A 24,020-nucleotide genomic window follows, 5' to 3' on the forward strand; every position below is an offset into this window, starting at 1 on the left:
ATTTGACAACGTTTACTTTTCACTAATCCGGGGACAGTGGGGTCCATTTTGATTCCTGTTTTTTTACATGTTTTTCATGTGTTATATTTATTGCATGGTGTTAACCGCTGTCAAATGAACAAGACAGTGTACACATTAACTATACAAGTTGTAGCATATAATTCCATAAAAAATAATAAATTATAATCTATCTGCATAGAAGACAGAAGGGTATATTAATACACATTTGTACCTATGCTGATATATTGTCCATCCACAAAGCTGGATATTTGCAGAGGCAATCGAGAACAAGTGCTCAAGTATCTCAAGTGTACAATAGTGTATAACCACCCCCAACCCAGCAATCAAACTGGCAATCTTAGACGAAAGTTCTGTGCCGTATCATCTGAACTACACCGGAAGACCTAATGCACACTGTGGGTCTCCTGTGCAGGAGAATCCAATCGTGTGGATGGAAGTGAAGGATATCTGTTAGGACTAATGCTATTTGGCTAGCAAGCTGAAGCACAGCAAGCTCTCTCTATCCATCTATCTCTTTTTCCCTCTATCTCTCGCTCTCGCTCTTTCTCCCTCCCGCCCTCTCCACACATCATGTTTGTTTTGTGCAGAAAACACCAACTGCAAAAAAAAGAGAGAAAAGAAGCTGATCTCTTCCTCCCGAAGCTTTGAGTACTTTAAGGATCTGAGTGCTGTAAATAGCTGCAAAACCGCTCTTACCCGGTTTACCCTCCAGCACTTTGTAACTTATCAGGCCTGCCTTGTGCTTCCTCTAATGCTGCCATTATGCTGAAATGTAAATCGGTAAGCTGCCATAGAAGTGGGTGGGAATCACAACAGGAGAGGGAGAGTTAACACTATCCAATACTATGGTTTGAGTAGAGAAAGGAGATTTTTGTTTTGGAAGCCAGTATCACGTTATTTTCACATTATTAATATTATTGTTATTAATAGTAACAATAATATTAATTATAGTAATTCTATTTATATTTATATAAGTCATTATTATTATTGTGAACTCTTTGTGTGGAGTTTTATTGTCAGTCTTTTCTCATAAATGCACCTTGGATCATCATCAGTATTACACAGGTCTCTTTACTGACACAACCTCACTGTGTTCTCACATTGCCCCAGGTCCAGTGTATTTATAACTACCATGTCTAATGGTATCATTAGTGATTATGAGGTCCCAAATTAGTTCATTTAATGAGCATCATAGGCTGTCCAGAAATGTCTAACATCAGTTAAAATTGTTGTCCTTTAGTGTCTCACTGTAGTATTTGTCATGCAATTTGCTCTTAAATTGCCATATGTAAATATAACATCATTTTCCTGTGAATTGTTAGCAGGAATAGCTTAGAATAAAACTGTGGTAATTAGGACAGCAAAATGCATTTCACTTTTAGATTTGGAGATCACTTTCTGCATGCAACCCACATGTTCATTTTCTTGCATGTTTCCTGTACCAGTTCTTGCTAAGAGGCTTATTTTTAATTGGCATGGGGAATATGTTGATCTTTTTAATCATAAAATTAAGAAGATTTAATAAGGTATTGTACTATTATTATTGCATAATAAATCATTAATAACTGAATTTTGCATCCATAAACATATTACTTGGATGTTTATATGATTTATACATACATATCATATTTAAAAGAAGGCTAGAGCTTCCAGATTAATTCCATACAGGTTTTAATGCCAAGGCCATATACAGTCACCTGAGCACTTTATTAGGAACATTTTTACTTTATTACACCTGCATATTCATGAGACTTTCTAATCAGCCAATTTTGTGGCAGCAGTGCAATGCATACAATCATGTAGATATGGATCAGGAGCTTCAGGTAACGTTCACATCAACCATCAGAATGGGGAAAAATGTAATCTAAGTGGCTTTGACCGTGGAATGATTGTTGGTGGCAGTCAGGGTGTTTTGAGTATCTCAGAAATTGCTGATCTCCCGTGATGTTCACGCACACTAGTCTCTAGAGTTTGCAAAAAATGGTGAAAAAAATCCAGTGAGGAGCAGTTCTGCAGACAGAAATGCCTTGTTAAGAACGTCTCTGAACACACAATGCATAATAAGTATAATAAGTGGATAGGCTACAGCTGTAGAAGTCTAATAAGTCTAATAAATACCTAATAAAGTGCTTAGTGAGGGCACATGCTATGCCTCAAATGTAGGCCTATCTTTTGGCCAACCTTTTGTGGAGGTTTCTTAGTCAGGCCACCCTGACTTAAATGCACATCTACCAATGTTTATTAACTAAACATCAGCAACGTCCAAATTATGTATCATTCAAATTTAATAACTGACTTAGTAATTATACGGACGTAATTTTCGAAAGGATTATCTCTGGTTGCTCTTGGAGTGTCTGTCTGGTCCGTACCTCTGTAATTGTACACCGTATCTTTCACAATCTTTCTGGGTAGGACTGACTGACACACCTGACTGACTGAACAACAAGTGGCACAAATCAAACTACTCTCGGAGCAATACCGCCCTCTAGAGATCACAGGAAAGCACTGCACTCCACTCCACTTTGTCCTGCTTTCCGAGGGTTACCTAGCATTTATGCGCCTACTCTTCTCAGAAAGCAACAGAACGCTGTGTGGATGCCCTGTCCAAATCTTGTCCGGTTGTAGGACCCCACAGTATCATGGGTGCAGTTGCTGTCATTTGCACAGATGACATGCCATTTTTCTAATTATATAGGGCTGACACAAGCTGGGAATGGAACCAGTCACTTGCTGGAGCCAGAGTAAATACTTTGCCCATGAATGTGATAACACAGATCATAATATGACTCTAATGGTTGCACATATTCAATATTGTGTGTGGCTCTCATGTTTATTTAAAAGTGATGTGGCCCAACAGCTTATCGTAGTGGTTAAGGTCCATGACTGGGACCCACAAGGTTTGTGGTTCAATCCCCAGTGTAGCTACAATAAGACCCGCACAGCCATTGGGCCCTTGAACAAGGCCCTTAAACCTGCATTGCTCCAGGGGAGGATTGTCTCCTGCTTAGTCTAAATCAACTGTATGTTGCTCTTGATGAGAGCTTCTGCCAAATGCCATTAATGTAATCTTATGAAACAAGCTGGGCAGAGGAGCAATGGACCCTGTTGACTGAAGCCCTCCTACCCCTGTTGGACACAAGAGCTGATTGTGCATTGCCCTGTGGAGCTTCCAGGCCCAGTTGGCACTGGTGCGGTCCAGATTTGATACCAGACCTTCTCCACCATCTTGCCTGAGACCTTGGTTAGAGAAAACCAAGGATATGAACACAGGCACAAAATCACACTGAATAATCACACTGGTGGTGACAACCTGGTGAACCTGAGAAAAGAACAGAACAGCATATACTGGTCACCTGATACACATCAGCTGATGAGCCTAAGATAACAAACGCCCTCCTCCATTAATGCTGCTTAAATTCAACGTTGGTATGGTGCAAGAAGAATAATTCTTCATACATGTGCAGGCCACATGTGTGCAGGCCACAACACGGCTAAAAGGATATTCACACAACCGTTAAGTAAGTGGATGCATTTTGCCATTAACATGGAAATAAAGTAGATTGTTTCGCTAATTAAGCATCAGCTTCATTGGTGGCGCCACTTTGAAATGCTATTAAAAGAGGTTTCTCGTTTCCAGTGCTTCAAAGGCTAAATGACCTCCTCTCTCCTCACCATATCTGCCTCTCTGTCTTCCCATTTGGAACAGAGTGGCCACCTCTGCGGCAGGTGTAGAGGTCTTTTAGAGAGGCTGGGGTGTATTGTGAATCAGACGTGAGCAGCGCTAAACTTACTCCCCACATGATGTTGCAACCGTTAACTCCAAACTCAAAGATTTGACAATAAAAACTTCAATAATAATTTAGTACAAAACAAAAAAGTCTGGATAAGCAAAGCACATGATAAGGATGAAATATCTTAACTTGGCCAGCATTTCCCAGTGTCAGGAAGGTTGTGACCAGAATAGGATGGGGTATAACTCTGTGGAATCTTAGGAGTGGTCAAAGACCCTATTTTGAACTTTTTGTACTGTTGCCATTCATTCATTCATTCATTCATTCATTCATTCATTCGTTCATTCACAAATTCAGAGACCTTGTTCATCATGCAAAAATACATTAGATACATATGGCAGATACATAGCTTCTAGCTTGAAGTTCAGAGCTAGACAACTGGTGGACTTACAGTAGATGGGCATGAACCCCAGTATATGAATGCCCCCCGAAAACATGCTGTCCAACAGTGGCAATGTAATAAATAAAGGCTATGCATATTTTAACAATAAAAAGTTATTTTCACTCATGTACACACTACATTTCTCTATATTGTGTTATAAATATAATGCACCCATGTTCAGTGTAGCTGCAGGGGCATATTGGTTACATGAATAATATGCAAGCGGATGCAAATCTCACACAATCACACAGCATAGAAAATCTGGTTTTGACAGATTTCGACAATCTGTTCAAAACAGTCTGAACCCGAATTGTTGGTTGTTTCATTTCAAGAACCTGTACACTGCACCAATGCCGTTGCTTATCCCACACGTGGCACTCTTGCTCCACCTTGTGTTTCCCTGAAAGAAGTTTTTCATCCCCATTTATTGGTTTCTACATAATGCCATTATAAAAGAAAGTTATATCACGTGAAACATCATTGTATATAAGCATAAGCTGCAATTTCATTTCACTATTAGATTTTAGAAATTGTAATTGTTTGTGTGTACAGAAGATCGTCTGATTTAATCAACCAAACCAACAGGTTTAAATGTTTTCCAGGAGGGAAACAATCATTATTTTCCTTGTCCACACTCCACTCCAGTAGGTGGCGCATATGTATCTTTATGTGCATTTAACCTCCAAGAAGAAGAAAAAGATCTATACAGCTGCATTGTGGGTAACATTACCGACGCCAGATCTTAGAGTTTAGCGTTTTAACAAAATATTTTAGCTAACGTCAATAATCTTTGGCATTAATTGTCTCGTGGTGTCTTACAAACGGAATATGAATGTTTTTAATAGCCATGGCTGGTGTTACAATAATTTTTATTTTTTGCAAAATAACTCGTTGAAGTTCCACAAACTGGTTGGTTTGTTAGCAAACTATCAACGTTAGCCTAGCTAGCCAGCGGACCCTCCATTCACGTCCGCGTTCCGGTCAAGTTCTTTTCCGTATTCATGATGTGGAGGTTGGATACGTATAGCCTGCCTCTGGGCTGAAAACAGTGGAGTATTTGTTCTGTAGGATAACTTCTTTCTGGCCGAAGACAGTTTAACGACGGCGAAATTTCGTAATAGCAAGAACATGTCGGGAAATAAGCACTTTGCTATTTCCGACAAGGAATCTGACAAAACTGTTCTGGTTACTGGAGGTGCTGGATTCATGTAAGTTAAGAACTTACTGTTTCACGTTCGCTGGTTATCTAATCTATCTAAGTCATGTGTAGTTAACGGTAACCTGCCAGTTGTCTTCCCGAGAAAGTCCAACGTTTGCAGAATTACTGTTAGCGTGTTAGAGTGTAGGTTAGCTGGTTGGCAACGATTCTTTTTCCCGTATATTTTGATACCGCTTTATGTAATTACCCTTCATGTAATTACCCTTCTAGTTAGAGTGCCGTGAAAAAGTATTCCCCTTCCTGACCTCCTCTATTGCATATTTGTCACATTGGATAATTACGGATCTTTAGACAAATTGTTGCCTAATAAAGGGAACGAGTCGCCTGTAACTTACTGTTCTACATTTTGTTGGAATAGCTGCAATAATTACTTGCTTTACATTAAGGTGGAAGAATATTAGCCCAGTCTTCTTTACAGAAGTGCTCGTTTCACGTGCAGCACTGAATATAGGCCACTCAAAAACGTCAATTTGGTTCCTTATCAGCCATTCAGATGTGGATTTGCTTTTGTGTTTTGGGTAATTGTCTTGGTGCTTGTTGCAGCTCGCAGATAGATATCTGGACATTCTCAATTTTCTGGGGCAGAACAGCAGTCATGGTTCCTTCAATAATGGCTAGTTGTCCAGGTCTCGGGGCAGCAAACATTTCCACACCATCACACTGCCACACCAATGCTTGACATTGGAATGTTCCTTCTGTGTATTTGCTTTATGCCTGGTATAATGGAGCCCATGTTGTGCAAAAAGTTCCACTTTTGATTCATCAGTCCATAGAACATTATCCCAAAAGGCTTGGAGATCATCCTGGTGCTTTTTTGCAAAAAATAAAAGAAAATGTTTTTTTCCCCTTACATTTTACATGAATATAAAATTTTGTCTGAACTCAGGAAGGGTGCAAATACTTTTTCACGGCACTGTATTGATTTGTCATTCTTGAACCGGTTGGTCTGGTAGGTTCACTTTGTAATGGACGGGAATAGATATGCTGTTGTAACACAAAGTGCTAAATAGTCGTTGCATCGCAACATTGGGATGATTTGACCTACAGTATGTAAGGTCTACAATTTCATTACAGCTCAGTCACAGCATTATTATTGTTTGTTATTATTAATATCTCCTGTGTTGATTGTAAGACCACCAGAATCAGCGTATTAAGAAGTAACGTTCAGTGATGTGATTTGATCTCTCCCATTAGTGGATCACATATGGTAATTTCCCTGGTGGAGAAGTATCCAAACTGGCATATCATCAACTTGGACAAAGTAAGATATTTTCATCCAGTTTCCATTTTAAAAGGCTCTTTAAAATGTTTTTAATATGCCTACTCTGCATTCTTATTTCAGCTTTCCTTGATTCAGCTGCCTTTGCAAAGGAGAGCTTGCACAGTATTATTGTGTAATAGTACATTTGGTTCCTAAACTGGTGGTAGAGGTCATGGTCACAAAAAAGTGAACTTGTACATATCCAAATACCCTTTGGGAACCTCTTGGGGAAGGACCTCCATGAAGGCTGAGCTCATGAATTTAATAAATGTGGCCTGTGTTAACTGATGCTGCTTGTGTTGCCGTTAAATGTACTCTGAAATGCTGTTAAATGTTTTTTTCTTCTTCTTCTTGCAGCTGGACTACTGTTCAAGTTTAAAAAACCTTGCATCTGTTGAGCAGAGAGCAAATTATATGTTTATTCAGGTAATTAGGGAATATCATCAGAACTGCATTATTACAGTGCAAGCTACAAGTATGCCAACACGGTAATACTACAGTTTGAAGTAGAAATCAGTTCTGCTTTTTATATGCTTCCTTCTGTCTTTATTGTGGTATTGCTGTACCTCCTCAAATGTCCATACCTCTATAAATATTCTTTAGGCTTAAATAAGGGTAGAGTCCACTTGCATTACAGTGAATATTGAGTTTTGTGTTTTGTCTCTGTTTTTCACCGTCAGGGGGATGTCTGCTGTCCATACTTCATTAATCGTCTCTTTGCAACACACAACATTGACATTGTTTTCCATTTTGCTGCTCAGACGCATGTAGGTGAGTACAGACACATAACATCTTAAGTCTTTTTTTTTTTTCATACGTTTTAAAAATATGGAAAATTGTTTTGCTTCCAGGATGAAAAGACTGATTTTGTGGGTATTTCTTTTCTATTTCAAGTGTGCTTTATTATGTTATGTTATGTTATTTGTGCTGTGCTTTGCCTCAAAGTCCGACTGAGCTTAAAAGGCTATTTTACATGGTAGACGGAATTAATTCGGTTTTATTATTTATTTTTTTGCATGGTGTGAGTTAGGAAATTCGATGCGACAGAGTTATCAGGGGAGTAGGTAGATATGTGGTCTCCAGGTGAGGTGCAGGACGGCAGCTTTTTCTAAGAAAGAAAGAAAGAAATGTAGCGGCTGTCATTATGGACCAGACTAACAGGCATTTCTGTGTAATTTGTAAGGTTGTCTTTAGCATTAATTATCAGAGTGTTTTCCCATAAAGCACATTTAACAGATGAGGTATCCACAATTTTAATGTGCGTCCACAGACGCTTAAGAGACTGCAAATGTTACAGGGTCTTTTCATTGCCATTCAGCTCAGTGACAGCAGCTAGTAAGGTGAAACTGTGACGCTACTAGCTCAGTTGTATTCATCATTTTCATGTCTTTTCAGATTTAAAAGATTGTATTTTTTATTTTTTTCAGGTTTTTCTTTTTATCCAATTTTATTGAATGGCATAACTTTCTAGATTATATTTAGAGCAATGCGCTTACCACCAACCAGCACTCATCTCCTCCAGAGCTTGTGCCTAGGGCCACTGCTTCTTTTCACTCTGCTGTCTGTCAGTGGTTACCCTCAGAGGAGTGGACTTACTGCTCAGCTGGGGCAGGCAGACTGCCGACATACACCCTGTCACCCAGATGAGTCTTTATTTATGCGTTTTTGTGAGGTGACAGGGGCTAATTTCATGGACTGAACCCTGCCTCCTTGGCGAAGGTTACAGACGTTAGGCCTATGGGCTGCCCTGCAGAGCTGTGGACCACAGCCAGCACTGGCACACGTTGTATTCCACACCCGACTGTGGGGCACCTCATGCAGTAAAGCCCAGTGTTCCACAGGGAAGGCCTGCCAGCAGTCTTTGCTCAGGTCACACGTGTACTTTCCAGACCTCGTTTATTCTCTCCTGCTTATGAGCTGTATTCCAACGCTGTCCAGCAGATGGAACCAGCCTGCAACACTCAAGTGCTTTCACTAGCCTCTACTCCACAAGAATCTTTAGATTTTAAAAAGCTCTTTTTCATTTCCTCATATTGCATGCCATTGATCAGGCTTTTCCCGTGAAAGTTCTTTGCCTAATAGTTGAATTTGTGAAGATGCATAGCCATTAAACTTGGCTCTAGAAGGTCGGTCTCGCCAGTGCACTTTGTCATATGCAGGAAATAACTTCTATCCCTCCATGCTGTTAAATTCATGATGTAAAAATCACAACTCTGTCACACAATGTCCTTTGCTTAGATTGACAGAAACCATGACCATGTGATTACTTGTGCTGCTCTGGACTGGTTTGACCCTGGCTCTGTATTGAACTGTAACAGGCTCATTAAGTAGCAGTGTATTATGGTATTATGGTGGATTAGCTGGTTGTACTGCCTCTGCTGCAATGCAGTCTGCCCGCTCTCTAATTTGGCATCCGATTTGTGAGGCTATATGCTGCCCCCCTCCCACAAAGAGTCCCCAATCTGATATTGTCTGTACCTCTGCAATGGCTTCTTACCTATTTGTCTCATAAAATCATTTTTTGTGGGTCGATTTAAGTAGTGACAGAGATAATGTGCTGTGGTAGTAGCTAGCAACTTGATTGGGCCTCAGAGATTGTAGTTGTGTGGAGCACAAATCATATATGAAGAATTTCTGTGTTTAACAGCAGTTTTAACCTAAAGGGCTGATTAACAGAAGTGTGTATGTGTTTGTGTTAGTTTTCAAGCTTTTGAAAAGGCTGGGCCGCACAGCATTTCTCTGATAACAAAATTATGTGTATGTCTGTCTTCATGTTAATTTGACATTTTGGCTTCCTAATACATTTTTTGGGGGTTTTTATTTTAAAGAGAATTCCTTCCAGTGCCCCGCCGAGTTCATGCGTGTTAATGTGGACGGGACCCTTGTGCTTCTCAACGCCGCCAGAGATTCAGGGGTCCAGAGGTTCATCCATATCAGCACTGATGAGGTGTATGGAGAGCGCACAAACAGGGTTAGTTTCTTCACTTCAGGGCTTAAGAATAATATTTACTCATGGTTGGGTGCAAGGAACAGCCTATCTAAGGCAGAAAATGTACTTATTACAGTGACCTTTTTTGTTGAGTGATTACTATATAATACCCCAAAGTGTTTTCTTGTCCGTTGTGAGTGTCCATTTTGTAATACTTAATGGATTTTTCTTGTATTGTTTATTTAAGGCTACCGTTGTTTGTATTAAGATAAAAATTCAATAAATGGCAAGGCATAAAAAAATTAAGCGTTTCCATCGGTTGAACTATATTTTCCCTTCCTCTGTGGATGTTTTTTCTCCGCAAGAAAAAGCTTACTTTTCTGATCGATCCGATCCACTGTGCATTTTTGAATGACTAGTTTTTGCATTGAATACGATTTAGCAAAAGTTTGGTCCTTGTTTCAGTCATTTGACGAACTGTGCCCGAGAAGACCGACCAACCCCTACTCTGTGTCGAAGGCCACCGCAGAGTGTGCTGCACTGTCCTACTGGACAAAGCACAAGGTAAGTCCTTTCAGTGCGATGCCACCTTCATGTCAGAAAATCTGCGTATAAGTATGGCACGGGTGGCCTCTGTGAAACTCCCATCTAAGTCAGACCTGCTCTTAGTGCAGCACTGTCCATTTATGGTTTAGATTGAACCCTGTGTGTAGCCTGGTGAATTTTAGCCTTCATTCCACCTTCCGAGGCTGGATTCCGTTGACAGGGTAACCCCGTAGCTCACTGCACGTGTATACTCCGCTATGCCCTTATTGGGAATAGCGCCTCTTACCCCAGTGACCAAACCACCTCTCAGAAAAACATTCCATGTGGTAAATCTTCCAAGGCTCGCTCATTTTAATCTTGTGCTTTTCTTTGTTGTTCACTGAGGATTAGGAATCCTATTCCATGTGACCAGGCATAGTAACCTCTGAGAACCTGACTTACCAGGAATGCTTTCTAGACCTTTCTAGTTGTGTCTGTGTTTACACTCGCATGCATGCACTGTAGAACTGACAAGTTAATGCTGCATGAAACTGGAAGTTGTGCACAAAATTACAACTTATCCTCATCAAACCCTTTGTGATCACTCATGCGGAAAGAAGATCATTAGACCAAAATAGCTCTTTTGACTTATTTTTGGGTGGAGAGTGTGTATGTATGGGAAAATTTAGTTCTATGCCGTATGGTGTACAATTTCTATCAGGAAGTTTAGTATTTTTTAGAGTCCAAGAAGTGTGCAGTAATGGTCTAGTAAACATGTTCTGTGTAGTGATCCTGGGGTTCCCTTTCAGTGGTACAGTATTGCATCTGTAGGGAATTTGGTTCTGTTTCTATGGGGCAGTGTAATATGTGTAGAATATCTCTATGAGCAAGCATAGTAGGATATGGGATTCTGTTTCTATGGGGAAGTGTAGTAGGATATGTGATTCTGTTTTTATGGGGAAGTGGAGTGGGATATGTGATTCTGTTTTTATGGGGAAGTGGAGTGGGATATGTCATTCTGTTTTTATGGGGAAGTGGAGTGGGATATGTGATTCTGGGTCTATGGGGAAGTGGAGTGGGATATGTGATTCTGGGTCTATGGGGAAGTGGGGTGCCTGTAGAATATCTCTTTGAGGAAGTGTAGTAGGATATGTGATTCTGTTTCTGTGGGGAAGTGTAGTATGTGTATAATATACTGTATTCCTAAGAAAGTGTAGTAGGCTATGGGATTCTGTTTCTGTGGAGAGGTGTGTTATCTGTAGAATATCTCTGTTTGTGTGGGTAAGTGTAGTAGGATATTGGATTGTGTTTGTGTGCATAAGTGTAGTAGGATATTGGATTGTGTTTGTGTGGGAACAGCGCTGTATCAGGGGCCTGTCTTTACTGGGAGCAGCTGAGTGTGACTGCCAGCTGATACATCAGCTGAGTTGGCTGGCGTGCCTGTCTGTTGTGACTCGTGGAATTGTTGCCCAAATTGGGATGTCCCAGGATGCCCCTGTCATTGACTTCTAATATTTGTTCTTTGCTGTTTGTTTATTTTTATTTGCTCTTTTTTAGTTTCCTGTCATCGTGACAAGAAGCAACAATGTTTATGGACCACATCAATATGTTGAAAAGGTAAAGTATTGCATTTATTCTTCAGAAATAAATGTGCGCCCCTCCCCCCATTGATTACTTTTATTTTGCGGATTTGTCAAATTTAGATTGGGCCAGGTTTATTCCATTTTTTTAGGCTCACACTAAAATGTTAATCAGATCCATCTATGTTGGTTTCAAATCAGCCTTTGTTCAATTCCACGACTGTAGATAAGATGATATCAACGTTGTCACAACTGGCATGACCGATCTGATCCGTCACACTGTCATGAAGAACATAAGAACTGCCTGTGGAGAGAGTTGGCAGAAAAAGTCGGAAGAAGGGTATAAAAGACAAATCTTTGAATCTTCAAAAAAAAAAAAAAAAAAAAAAGATTTAAAAAATGTGGCATAATTCAGGCACTACCAAGACCAGAAACTGAACGGGAAGAGGTCAGCTACAACACTGAATTGCATAGCTCATTGGCTGAAATTGGAGAGATTTTCCTGAGATCAATAGTCTGTTCAGCACTTCACAGATTTGGGTGACTCATTGGGTGAGTGGCTAGAAGGTTCCTCCTAGATTCCTTCTAGCCTGCCTGTGGCGATAAGCCATATGACAGACCCTGAGACTTTCTGCAAGAGGATTTTGTGGTCTGCTGAGAATATACTGTAGTTGAGAAATGTGTGTTTGTGTGCGCACATGCGCACGCATTCTTTAATGTGTGATGTGCATCAGATTTTATATAGGACTTTTATTTCCTGTTCCTAAGGTCATTCCAAGGTTTATATCTCTCCTTCAGCAAAATAAAAAGTGGTAAGATCGTTTATTTATCATGTTTTATTTATTGTCGTTATTATTCCCATGGAAATGCCCTAGCCAGTGTTTCAAACCGCACAATGCACTGCACAAGTATGGGTAAGATTATATATTGAAAAAAAATAATGCTTATTATATATGGCAAGGAATGGCTATTCAAATGTTTTAATGGCAAATGAATGCCAGTATCAATTCAATTCTGTGATAATGTAAGCTGTCCGCAGTGTGTGAATTAAGGGAGAAGCCTTTTTCCCCTGTGCCTAGCTCCCAAGTGTGCCCTCCAGTACATGGGTTGAGACAAAGTGCATATGTTGACATTAAGTGTGTTCTCCACTGAATTGTGTCTTCCTTTCTCCTAAGCACCATCCAGGGGTCTGGCCTCCAGTCTCGCCACTTCTTGTATGTCGATGATGTCACAGAAGCATTCCTGACTGTGATGGAGAAAGGCATGCTGGGAGAAATCTACAACATCGGGACCACCTGTGAACTGGCAGTCACGCAGCTGGCCCGCGAGCTGATAAAGATGGTACCTTATCGTGACGTTTTTTACGTGCATATCGCTACCTTAATTAAAGGAAACACCTAATTATACAATTACCTTCAAGCCACTGTGTGAGGCAGCATCATTTCTGAAATGGGCATAGTCATATTTCTTATGCAGATGGTCTCTTGGTCATCATTGACTCATTTCAGATAGAAAGCATACTTTTATTGTTTACACACATTGAAATTTCATACCAAGGACACACTATATAGACACCAAGGATAAACTGTGTAGAGGTTTCCTGCATGACAGAACTGTGGTATTTGCACATGTTCCAGTCTGTCCTTTGTAGTTAACTTTCTTGCCAATGTGATATGAGCATGACTGGCGATGTCTTTGATAAAAGAGGGAAAAAAAATTCTTCAAGCTTTCTATTTCACTGTTTGTAAGAACTCTTCCTGTTCGCTCTGCCCCAAGCATTTTGTGAACTTTGGGCTGGAGTGAGTCTGAGCCGTAAGATACTGTGCAAAGCGACATACATAATCCCTGACATGGCTTTTTAGGAAACCAAGTATTACTACCCCGAAGTAGTAATGATATGGGTTGTAGCAGCCTGTAGCATAGTGGTTAAGGTTAAGGTTAATGACTGGGACACGCAAGGTCGGTGGTTCTAATCCTGGTGTAGCCACAATAAGATCCGCATAGCTGTTGGGCCCTTGAGAGAGGCCCATTGCTCTAGGGGAGGATTGTCTCCTGCTTAGTCTAATCAACTGTACGTCACTCTGGATAAGAGCGTCTGCCAAATGCCATTAATGTAATGTAATAATGATATGAACTCCCAGTGATTCTTTTTAAATGGGGTTTACAGATATTTTGCTGCCACTCCAATTAAATGTGAAATGGTCATGTCTTTAAAATGTCTTCTTTCCATAAAAGAGAAACCATTCTGGACTTTTATACAGGTACTGGAGACAAAATTCTACATTTAATATAGTGCAGTTATTTCATATATAGTTATTTAATTAATTTCAGAAGAACCTGAAAGTTAAAACATGATGAATACTGATTAAGTTGGATATTTTGGTTTTGTCTTTTTAGCAATTTGTTATGTTTACACTATTTTGTGTTTGTAGATAGTTGTTTTTTATTCAGAAAAGTGACTACTGGTGTGTCATGTTTCATGCTGAGAGATGAGTATGTTATTCTACCACTGGGAGACGGGCAGGGGGGGCGCATTAATAATAAAGCCATCTTGAAGGGGCTGAGTTATCAGTATTAGTGCTGGGAATATGCTGTGGGGGTGACCTCCCTTGTCAGCAGGTTCAGCCCTGTGATTGCCCTTTGGCGTAGAGGCACCTGACTCGGTCTCTCCCCCTCTCTGCAAACGCATACCACACCCCTCTAGCTTCCGTGCTAGTAACCGTGCTTTAGGTCAGATTCATGGCCTTTTGCATGAGTACATTGTATGGATTTCACTTGTGGTTGTGGAAACTAGCTGTGCGGCTTTTGGGAATCTGTACCTCACAATAAACTTTATCCGAGTCTCTTGGGTGTGAGATTTTGGGATTTTTCAGAATATTTTTTGGTGGCATACTCTATGCTGTTGATTGTCTGCAGTGAACCCGAAAACTTGCAATTGTAGCCTGTGATAGATTAACTTCCACAGTAGTTCATCACAGGCTGGAATTGCATGTTTTGTTTTTGGTGCACTGCAGACACTTGACATAATACACTCATCATACCCTTTGGGGCTGTGTTCATGTAGTCATTCATTTGTTAATTGTTACCACAGTAAGGTTTTCTGTTGTTTTTCAGTGGCTTAGTGACTTTTTGGTCTTTGTGTTGCAGATGCAGGGTCTGTCTCAGGATTCAGATGTTGATGGCTGGATGGAGTTTGTTGAGGACCGGTAAGGGTAGAAATCCTGTCGTCAGCACCAAACGCATAGATGTAAAACTCTTGCTTTGTGTTTATCTTGCCGGTCGTGCCTCTGTTAGATAATGTCCAAACCACACTTGTATGCAAAACACGTCGTTTCGCCGTTCTGGGACCAATATACATGAAAAACCTTTTGGTTAGGCAGATGCGCTATTCAAGAAAATAGTTTTTATTAAAAAGATGAGTGAAAATATTAGCATTTTTGTCAGGGTTTCTTTTTTTTGCGCTCTTCTACAAACGTTTTTAAAGCGTTTTACAGTTTCTCACCCAATTAGAACACATCCTACTTTTAAACGGACTAGGGCCTTTTCCTAAAATCCGGTTTTCATGTGCTATGGTTGTTATTAAAATTGATATTTTGTGAACGAGGCCCCGTTGAAAATTAATGGTGAAAATTTAGCTCTTCTGTTTGCCAGTGACTCTATAATGTAAGGCATTCTGCAACTGCGAGCCACGTGCCTCACGGAACATGCGGATTATGCATTGCCACAGCCATATGGGGCCAAAATGGCGGAAAGGAAGCGATGTCACTCCTGCAAAGAACTTAACGGCCTGTTGTGCCTATTAGTGAAACGTAGCCTATGCCATATGGCGCTTCATTTGTCAGTTATCAAGGGAAAATGACTGATTACTGATCATTAATGCTGGGTGTTATGTATAGCATTTCCACAGTACAGAGTGGAGGAGGGTGGTAGTGGAGTTAAGGAGTATGCACTTTCCGGCTAATGGGATGCACTTGTCATGACAGGCTATTCCTGACTGCTTTCAAGATGGCAGTTAGCTCAGCTAACATTAACTATTGATAGCTAACTATCTTCTTAGTTACTAGTAGCTAGCAATAAAACTGTACAAAGCTATAATTAAGCCAGTCAACTAAAATAAAAGTCTTACTTGTTTTTATCCTTGTTTTTTTTTTTTTTTTACTTCGGGTTAATGTTGCTACGGCAAGCTGGAAAGAAAAAACTCACGCAAGCCTACCTAAGTTTCACCACATGCAGTGCCATGTAATTCCAATGGAGGGAAGAAGGGTGAAACTGATGTAGGATGAGATGGATGCATTTTAAAATTTGCCAGGTGGTCTTCATTTTTTGTCCTGGAGCACCTGTTAAGACATTGTTGATTCAAAGAGAATATTTGATTGAATCCTCAGCAGCCTGCCCAGTGGTACATGTTGTTTGAAGTAGAGCACCATAGTTACAGTACCCATAGCAGGTATTAATGCATTGTTTGTTGGAAGCCTTATCAGTGCATAGGTCAAGATAATGTTCTCGGTGCTTATGTGAATTTTCTGTCTTTTTTGGCTTTTGCCAATCATTATCTCTTCTTTAAAACAGAGATTTTGGGTTGAATTTCCTGTCTTTTTTGGCTTTTGCCAGCCATTATGACATTATCTCTCACTTTAAACATAGTTTTTGTGTTGAATAATATAAACGCATTTATATTAAACACTTCTATCACATTGTGCTTGTCAGCCAACTTGAAGGGGGGGATCTATTTTTCTGTCCAACCTCCTGGTTCCAGCTGTAGCCACCAATACGGACCCCTCCCTCAAGTATGGCAATGCACTAGAACCCAATACAATCCACTCATCTGGTGTGGGTATCTGATTTGTTGACTCACCCCACTGATGAATCCCTATAAACCTACAGAAAGGAGACATTTTGAGCTGCAGTGTAGCAGTCCTCTAACTCCTTGCTCTTTGAAAATGCAGGCCCTGCCAGGACCTGGGGTACCCACTGATCTTTGACAAGATTCAGCGTCTTGGCTGGAGACCAATGGTGTCCTGGGAGGAGGGAATCCGGAAGACCAGTAAGCACCTCTACACTAGTGCAGATTTTCATTGAGCTTGGGAGAGCTGCATGGTCTGCAGGATTTTGTTTTTATTCAACATTCAAATGTGTCTCATTGTTTTTCAGTTGACTGGTACAAGGAGAATTCTCATGACTGGCTGGACACTGAAGTCTTTGAACCACGCAGTCAGCCTTTACCTGGTGCGAAACGTATGCATCAGCAATTGGAGATCAACAGCATCGACCAACACTCGGATACGAGTGCACATCTCACGGAATGAGATATGTAATATATCCAGCTATTACATAGCCTCCATAGTATTATCTGTTATACAGAATTAACAGAAAATGTTTTGTATTATATTTTGTAATCAATTTGTATGCAGTTGTGTTTTATAACTTATTTTTAATCAATGAAGCATAAGCAATCTATCAATAAAGAAAAAATAAAATATACATTTCGTATAATATAGAAGGTACCAGTTATTACAGTTCTGTTATGATTTTTACTACATCAAGAATTTAGGATTTCCTCACAAACAAATGATGGACAAATGTGTCCATCTTAACATTCCTCATATGGGGCACCAGTTACGTAGCTGTACCAGTGTAACTGCAATACAGCAATCGGTCTCATAAAATTACTATTATGTAACCTATATAACTATATTAATTTTGGAATTTTTTAATTAATAATTGAAATGATTATCATTAGTATATTTAAATTGATTACCTGAAGGTTGGATTTCTTCAGAAGATGAATTTCAGTCTGTTCTTATGTTCAGGTAACATATGTTTATGAAACAAACAAACCCAACACTGAACCAGGGATGTAAAGGTATGAAGCTCCACTTCACAATAATCTACAAAAACATCACAGTTGGCTGTTATTTTTATTAATAAAAATAACACTTTTATTTTTCCTTTTAATGAAATTTACTCTTGGAAATAAAGTATTTCCCTTTAAAGAAAAAAATGATTTATTTGAAACAATAACACCAAGAATAGTTCTCAAATATGTTTGAATTATTGTGATATCTCAATCAGAACCAAAGTTATGACATTAAATCTAGTTTGGTCCAAGAGTAAAGAAGATTGAGAACTTCACTCAAAACTAAGATTCCAGTCCAATACTTTCTGTTAATTTGTTGGTGCATCCACCTCTGGCAAGGATAGCATTAGTTATTTTGTGTAATGCTTGACAAGGTTGAACACATTATCTTTATGTAGAGGACCATTCCTCTATGTTTCTTGTGTTCAAGAAAATCAGTAACCTGATGAACCACTGTTACTAGTAGTGATATTTCTGCATGGCAAATACTTTACTTGTAGATGTAGTAGTAGAAAAACAACAGACCCAACTGTCATGACATGCACGCTGTTTGTTCTGAGTAATTGACTTATTCATTGAAAGGGGCGTGTTTAAAATAATAGCAGTGTGGAGTTTAATTAGAGAATTCATTCATTCTTCAGTTAAGACCACAGGCTTTCAATTGGATTGAGGTCCGGTGCCTGGGATGGCGATTGGAGAGCATAGATTTTGTTCTCACTGAACCATTCCTTTGTTGGATTTTGAGGTATGCTTTGGTCCTTGACCTGCTGGAAAGTCCATCTACTGCAAAGTCTCAGCCTTGTGATCGAGGCAACCAGATTGTCAGACAACATTGCCTGATACTTGATGGAATCAATTATAGCATTGATCTTAGCCAGTGCTCCGTGACCTCTGCACCAGGAGGAACCCAGGGCCCACGACACTAGCGTAAGGTCTGACAATTGGTCTGAGGATTTCAGCCTTCACTTGGCAGTCAGGGTACTGTTCGCTATGATATGGAGGTCTGTGCCACCCTCTAAGGATATGCCTCCCCAGACCATCACTGACCCACCACCAAACCGGTCATGATGGATGATGTTACAGGCAGCATAACGTTCACCACGGCGTATCCAGACTTGTGCTCAGTGTGAACCTGCGTGCGACCGCACGTATGGATGTGCCATCCTGGAGAAGCTGGACTACCTGTGCAACCTGATTGGGCTGCAGATACCGCCTCATGCTCATCCAGTAGTGACAAGGACACTAGCAGAACACAAAACTAGAGAAGAATCAGTCAGGAAGGATAAGAGAGAGCATTTGTCTGTGGCCACCACATGCAAAACCATTACCTTTTGGGGGTTGTCTTGCTTTTGCATCTCCATTGCACCTGTTGTCACTTTAATTTGCACCAATGCAGGTGAAATTGATTCACAATCACTTGTGCTTCCTAAATGGACAGACTGATATCCCTGTAGTTTAACTGACTTGTGTTACACTGTGATGATTAAATATTCCCATTTCTCATTTTTTTTGAGCAGTGCATTTCGAGAATGTGCTCAGGGACAAACATTTGTAAAATTTGTAAATTCGTTTGAATGCGCTCAACGACTGACTGGGCAACACAAAGGTCTGTCATTTTTTAAACTTTCATTTTAATTGGAAAATATATTTTTCATCCACTGAAAGTACACATTAAATGCAAATGCACAAGAATTATTAGCATTATTATTATTCATTATGCATTATTCATTTTATATTATTTTATTTTAGATTTTTTGGGACCAACACAAACATGTCAACTGATTCTAGAGTGTTCTTGCACATAGTGTGTCAAAAGTGTTCAGAATTAACACAACCTGTGTCAAAGCACTGTCAATACCGTATGTGTGTAAAGAAAAAAAAGACACTTCTTTGAGTGCAGGTATTTCAGAAAGGGCAAAACATTTACTTTTAAAGGCAAAACAAAAACATTTAAAACAGTCTTGACATGGTGAAAAAGAATTCTTGGTAATATTACTTGCTTTGCATGTCACTTTCCCACCAAAGTGGGTATTCTGCAACAGTGAGCTGTGAGGAGAGACAAGGGAGACATAACTCCTCCCCTTTTGAACGAGATGTTAGAAAATATGACTTCTGATGCATTCTATTGGAGACGATTGAATTCCCCCTCATTAGGGATGTGTACAAACACATATGATCTTTTTTTTTGTAACTTTTTTCTTCACTTTTTGATGAAGACTAGTCTTTTACAGATTTTCTGCTGAAAATGTTTTTCCTCAAAAATGGCTTGAAACGTGTTGTCTTAAATTTATTTTACCATAGGACTCATGTGCATCTCATGTGCATAAATCAATTTCAGCAATAAATATGAATACATATATTTTTTTAACTTTTTGGATCTTTTTTTTCCTGAAATATGGCTTGAATTTATTTGTTCATATTAATCATAGCATCTCACGAAATCAATTTCAGTAATTTTTACTTTTTGGATAAAAAACTAGGCCTATAGTCTGAAAATCTTTAGACTTAAATAACTTTTTTTTTCTTTTCATGTCTTAAATTTATTTCTTCATATTAATCATTGCATCTTAATTTTTTATTTATTTTTGGATAAAAGTCTTTTTTCCTCAAAAATGGCTTCAAACATGTTGTCGACAAATTAATCATATGCATCTCGTAATACATTTATTTTAGCAATAACTAAAAATCCTTGGAAAAATTCTCACCGGCAATGAAGAAAAATGATAAGCCGTGGACCTGAAAAACTGACCAAATCGACAGATTTAAAAATGTGGAATGGAATGAAAAGGAAACGGGCCTAACAAGATGAAACCAAAAAAATATGAGCAAGAAAATGTAAAAATAATAGGAATATTACTGAAAAACTTATGAGCTGCAGACGTGAAAGGCAGGCCAAAATCAAGCTGTCTTAAATGTGATTCTTTTGACTGAAATGAATAGGAAATGGGCCAAATATGATGAATGCAAAAAAAATATGTGCGAGAATGTGTACTTTATTTTATTTTTTTATCACCTCTCCGGGAAGCAGGAGAAGAATGATAAGCTGCGGACCTGAAAAACAGGCCAATATCCATGTTTTAAAATTGTGATTCTTTCGACTGAAATGAATAGGAAATGGTCCAAATATGACAAATGCAAAAAAATATGTGCAAGAAAGTGTCCCCGGGAAGGAGGGAAAAAATGATTGACCATAGACCTGAAAAAAAAGACCAAAATCTAGAATCTAAAATTGTGATACTTTCGACTGAAATGAATAGGAAATGGGCCAAATATGATGAATGTACAAGAAAGTCAGATTTTTTCTTTTTTTATGCCTTCCCGGGAGGAGTGAAAAAAATCATAGACCGCGGACCTGAAAAAAAGGCCAAAACCTACATGTTTTAAAATTGTGATTCTTTTGACTGAAATTAATAGGAAATGGGTAAAATATGACAAATCCCATGTGCAAATATGTGCAAGAAAGTATCAAATTAATGATCCATTTTTTTAAAGGCATCCTCAGGAAGGAGGGAAAAAATGATAGGCTGCAGACCTGAAAAACGGTCCAAAATCCAGCTCTCTTAACATTGCGATTCTTTCGACTGAAACGAATAGGAAATGATGAAGGAAAAAGGGTATGAGTAAGAAGATTAATGAAAAAATGTCTCACCCAAAATCAAGATAAATGAAATGCCGTCGACCTGAAAAACTGACCAAATCCACCCATTTTACAATTGCGATTTCTTCACTAAAATGAATATCAAATGGGCTTAACATGATGATGCCAAAAATCATGAGCAAGGAAATGAAAAAATAATTAGAAATATTTATCTAAATATGTCACTAAGTGCTTAATTTTAACCAGGTCTCTCCCTCGAAGACACCCCCTGCGGAAGGCTGACTTCATCCCCACAAATGCCTCCCTCCAGTCCCTACAATTCCTTGCCCTAACTGAGACCTGAATCACAGCTGACAACACCGCCACTCCCGCTGCCCTCTCATCCTCCTTCTCCTTCTTTCACACTCCCCGGCCTTCTGGCCGTGGCGGTAGTACTGGTCTTTTAATTTCCCCCTCATGGAAATTCTGTTCTCCCCCTCTCTGACCTGTCCATATCCACTTTTGAATTCCATTCTGTTGCAGTATCCTACCCCTAACCTTTTTATTGCAGTTATCTATCGTCCTCCAGGGCCCCTGGGAAGTTTCCTTGATGAGCTAGACACCCTTCTCAGCTCCTTCCCTGAGGATGGCGCCCCACTTATTCTCCTTGGAGACTTCAACATCCACCTTGAAGCCTCCCAGGCTGCTGCCTTCCTACCACTACTCCACTCCTTCGACCTCTCCCTGCAACACTCTCCTCCAACCCACAAGGCGGGCAATGTCCTAGACCCCCCTTTGTGAGGAACTGCTCATGCTCCAATTTCACGGTTACCCCTCTGCATACATCTGATCACCACTTCATCTCGTTCTCCCTCCCTCTTCCTCCCCATCCTCCTCCCCCTCCTCCCACCCACACTTCCTCAGCCTGCCGTCACCTCCACTCCCTCTCACCCTCTTCCTTTGCCACCACTGTCACCGCCTCACTCCCCCCTCTCGAATCCTTCTCCAAGCTCCCCGCTGACTCTGCATCTGCCACCCTCCTTTCATCTCTCTCCTCCGCCTTTGACTCTCTCTGTCCCCCGTCTCAAAGCCACCGCGCATATCCCCTCCCAGTCCTTGGATATCTGACGCCCTCCGTACCTCCAGGGCCAGCCTCCGCACAGCGGAGAGGAAGTGGGGAAAATCCAGACACCCTTCAGACCTCACGACTTACCAGCCTCTCCTGGCGGCATTTTCTTCTGCTTTCACTGCCCCCAAAGTAAAATACTATCAAACACAAATTCAGAACTCCACTTCTAACCCCCGGAAATTGTTCTCTATTTTCTCCTCTCTCCTCAGTGCACCGCCTCCTCCACCTCAGTCCTCCTCCGCTGCTGATGACTTTGCTGATTTTTTCAATGAGAAGGTCACAGACATCCGCAGATCCTTGACAACCACCGCCCCCATCTCTGTGCCCTTCCCCCCCCTCTAGGCCCTTTTCCACTTTCTCTCCCCTTACAGACTCTGATGTTTCTCAAGTCCTGCTCTCCCACCGCCCTACCACCTGTGCCCTTGACCCTATCCCCCCTTGACCCTATCCCCTCTTCTCTCCTCCAGACTATCACACCTGACATTCTTCCATTTGTCACCTCCCTTGTCAACTCCTCCCTGTCTTCTGGCTGTTTTCCATCATCCTCCAAGAGGGCCCACATCACCCCGTTGCTAAAAAAGCCTACTCTGGATCCCTCCATCATCCAGAACTACCGCCTGGTATCTCTTCTTCCTTTTCTATCTAAAACCATAGAACGAGCCGCTTCAAGTCAACTTTCTTCTTTCTTTTCTAACAACAACCTGCTAGACCCCCATCAGTCTGGCTTCAGATCTGGCCACTCGACAGAGACCGCACTCCTCTCCGTCAGTGAATCACTGTCCTCATTCTTCTAGATCTCTCTGCTGCCTTCGACACTGTGGATCACTCCATCCTCCTGTCCTCCCTGTCAGCAACGGGGATCTGTGGCACAGCCCTGGACTGGATTGAGTCCTACCTCTCTGGTCACTCCTTCCAAGTTTCCTGGGCTGGTACGGTATCGACACCTCGGGCCCTTGCCACAGGAGTTCCCCAGGGCTCAGTCCTAGGCCCGCTTCTTTTTTCTCTTTACACTTGTTCCCTTGGCCCTGCATATAGTCTATCCTACCACTGCTATGCGGACAATACCCAACTCTTCATCTCATTCCCACCATCTGCCCGTGTCTCTGCTTGCCTGAATGACATCCAGAGCTGGATGGACAACCACCATCTAAAGCTCAATCCAGGTAAGCCTTAAATGATAATCATCCCTGCCATTACCTCTCCCCATCTGGATCTCTCCATTTCCCTAAGGGATACCACACTGACGCCATCACCCTGTGCAAGGAACCTCAGCGTGGTGATGGACAGCAGACTGTCCCTCTCCGAGAACATTGCGGCGGTGACCCGGTCATGCAGGTTATATGTCAAGCATGATGTATTATATGTATTATATATAATATAGGGGATATCAGGAAGCAAATCATTTCTCATAGTATTGTACATTCCAATTTCATCAAGGCGATTTGATACAGCAATAATCTTTCTGTAAAGTGGCCTGACTGCTGTTATGCCAGAGTATGCCACATTAATCCACCAGTTGATTAACCTTGATGCTTCTTTTGTTCCACTCACACTCAACAGCTATGGATAATGTCAGTTATGTCCTTGTTCAACAATAACTTAATTGAATTGGGTAGTTTGCCAGAGTAAAATATACAAGATCGGATTTTGATGTGGATTGAACCAACAAAATATATTACTTGGTAAATTGATTGCATTTATATATTGCTTTTATCCAAAGCATTTTACCTCTCATTCACCCATTCACAA

The 24,020-nt window shown here is 40.5% G+C and overlaps 1 protein-coding gene across 3 annotated transcripts in view; it reads left to right on the plus strand.

Moving 5' to 3' along the window:
• The window catches only part of LOC133116480 (dTDP-D-glucose 4,6-dehydratase-like), a 56,946-nt gene extending 39,738 nt beyond the window's left edge, over positions 1-17,208 (plus strand). Inside the window, exons 1-12 of one of the 3 annotated variants that reach the window (XM_061226088.1) lie at positions 4,917-5,402; positions 6,608-6,674; positions 7,032-7,100; positions 7,355-7,445; positions 9,503-9,645; positions 10,069-10,167; positions 11,686-11,745; positions 12,477-12,520; positions 12,884-13,049; positions 14,856-14,914; positions 16,655-16,752; positions 16,860-17,208. In XM_061226088.1, the coding sequence (XP_061082072.1) occupies positions 5,323-5,402; positions 6,608-6,674; positions 7,032-7,100; positions 7,355-7,445; positions 9,503-9,645; positions 10,069-10,167; positions 11,686-11,745; positions 12,477-12,520; positions 12,884-13,049; positions 14,856-14,914; positions 16,655-16,752; positions 16,860-17,014 (1,131 nt within the window). In that variant the 5' untranslated portion in view covers positions 4,917-5,322 and the 3' untranslated portion in view covers positions 17,015-17,208. Of the gene's footprint in view, positions 1-4,916; positions 5,403-6,607; positions 6,675-7,031; positions 7,101-7,354; positions 7,446-9,502; positions 9,646-10,068; positions 10,168-11,685; positions 11,746-12,476; positions 12,521-12,883; positions 13,050-14,855; positions 14,915-16,654; positions 16,753-16,859 lie in introns of those variants that run through there. The other 2 variants (XM_061226090.1, XM_061226089.1) reach the window with 2 other exon arrangements.
• Positions 17,209-24,020: the final 6,812 nt, after the last annotated feature.

The sequence above is a fragment of the Conger conger genome, chromosome 17, assembly GCF_963514075.1.
Source record: "Conger conger chromosome 17, fConCon1.1, whole genome shotgun sequence".
NCBI lineage: Eukaryota > Metazoa > Chordata > Actinopteri > Anguilliformes > Congridae > Conger > Conger conger.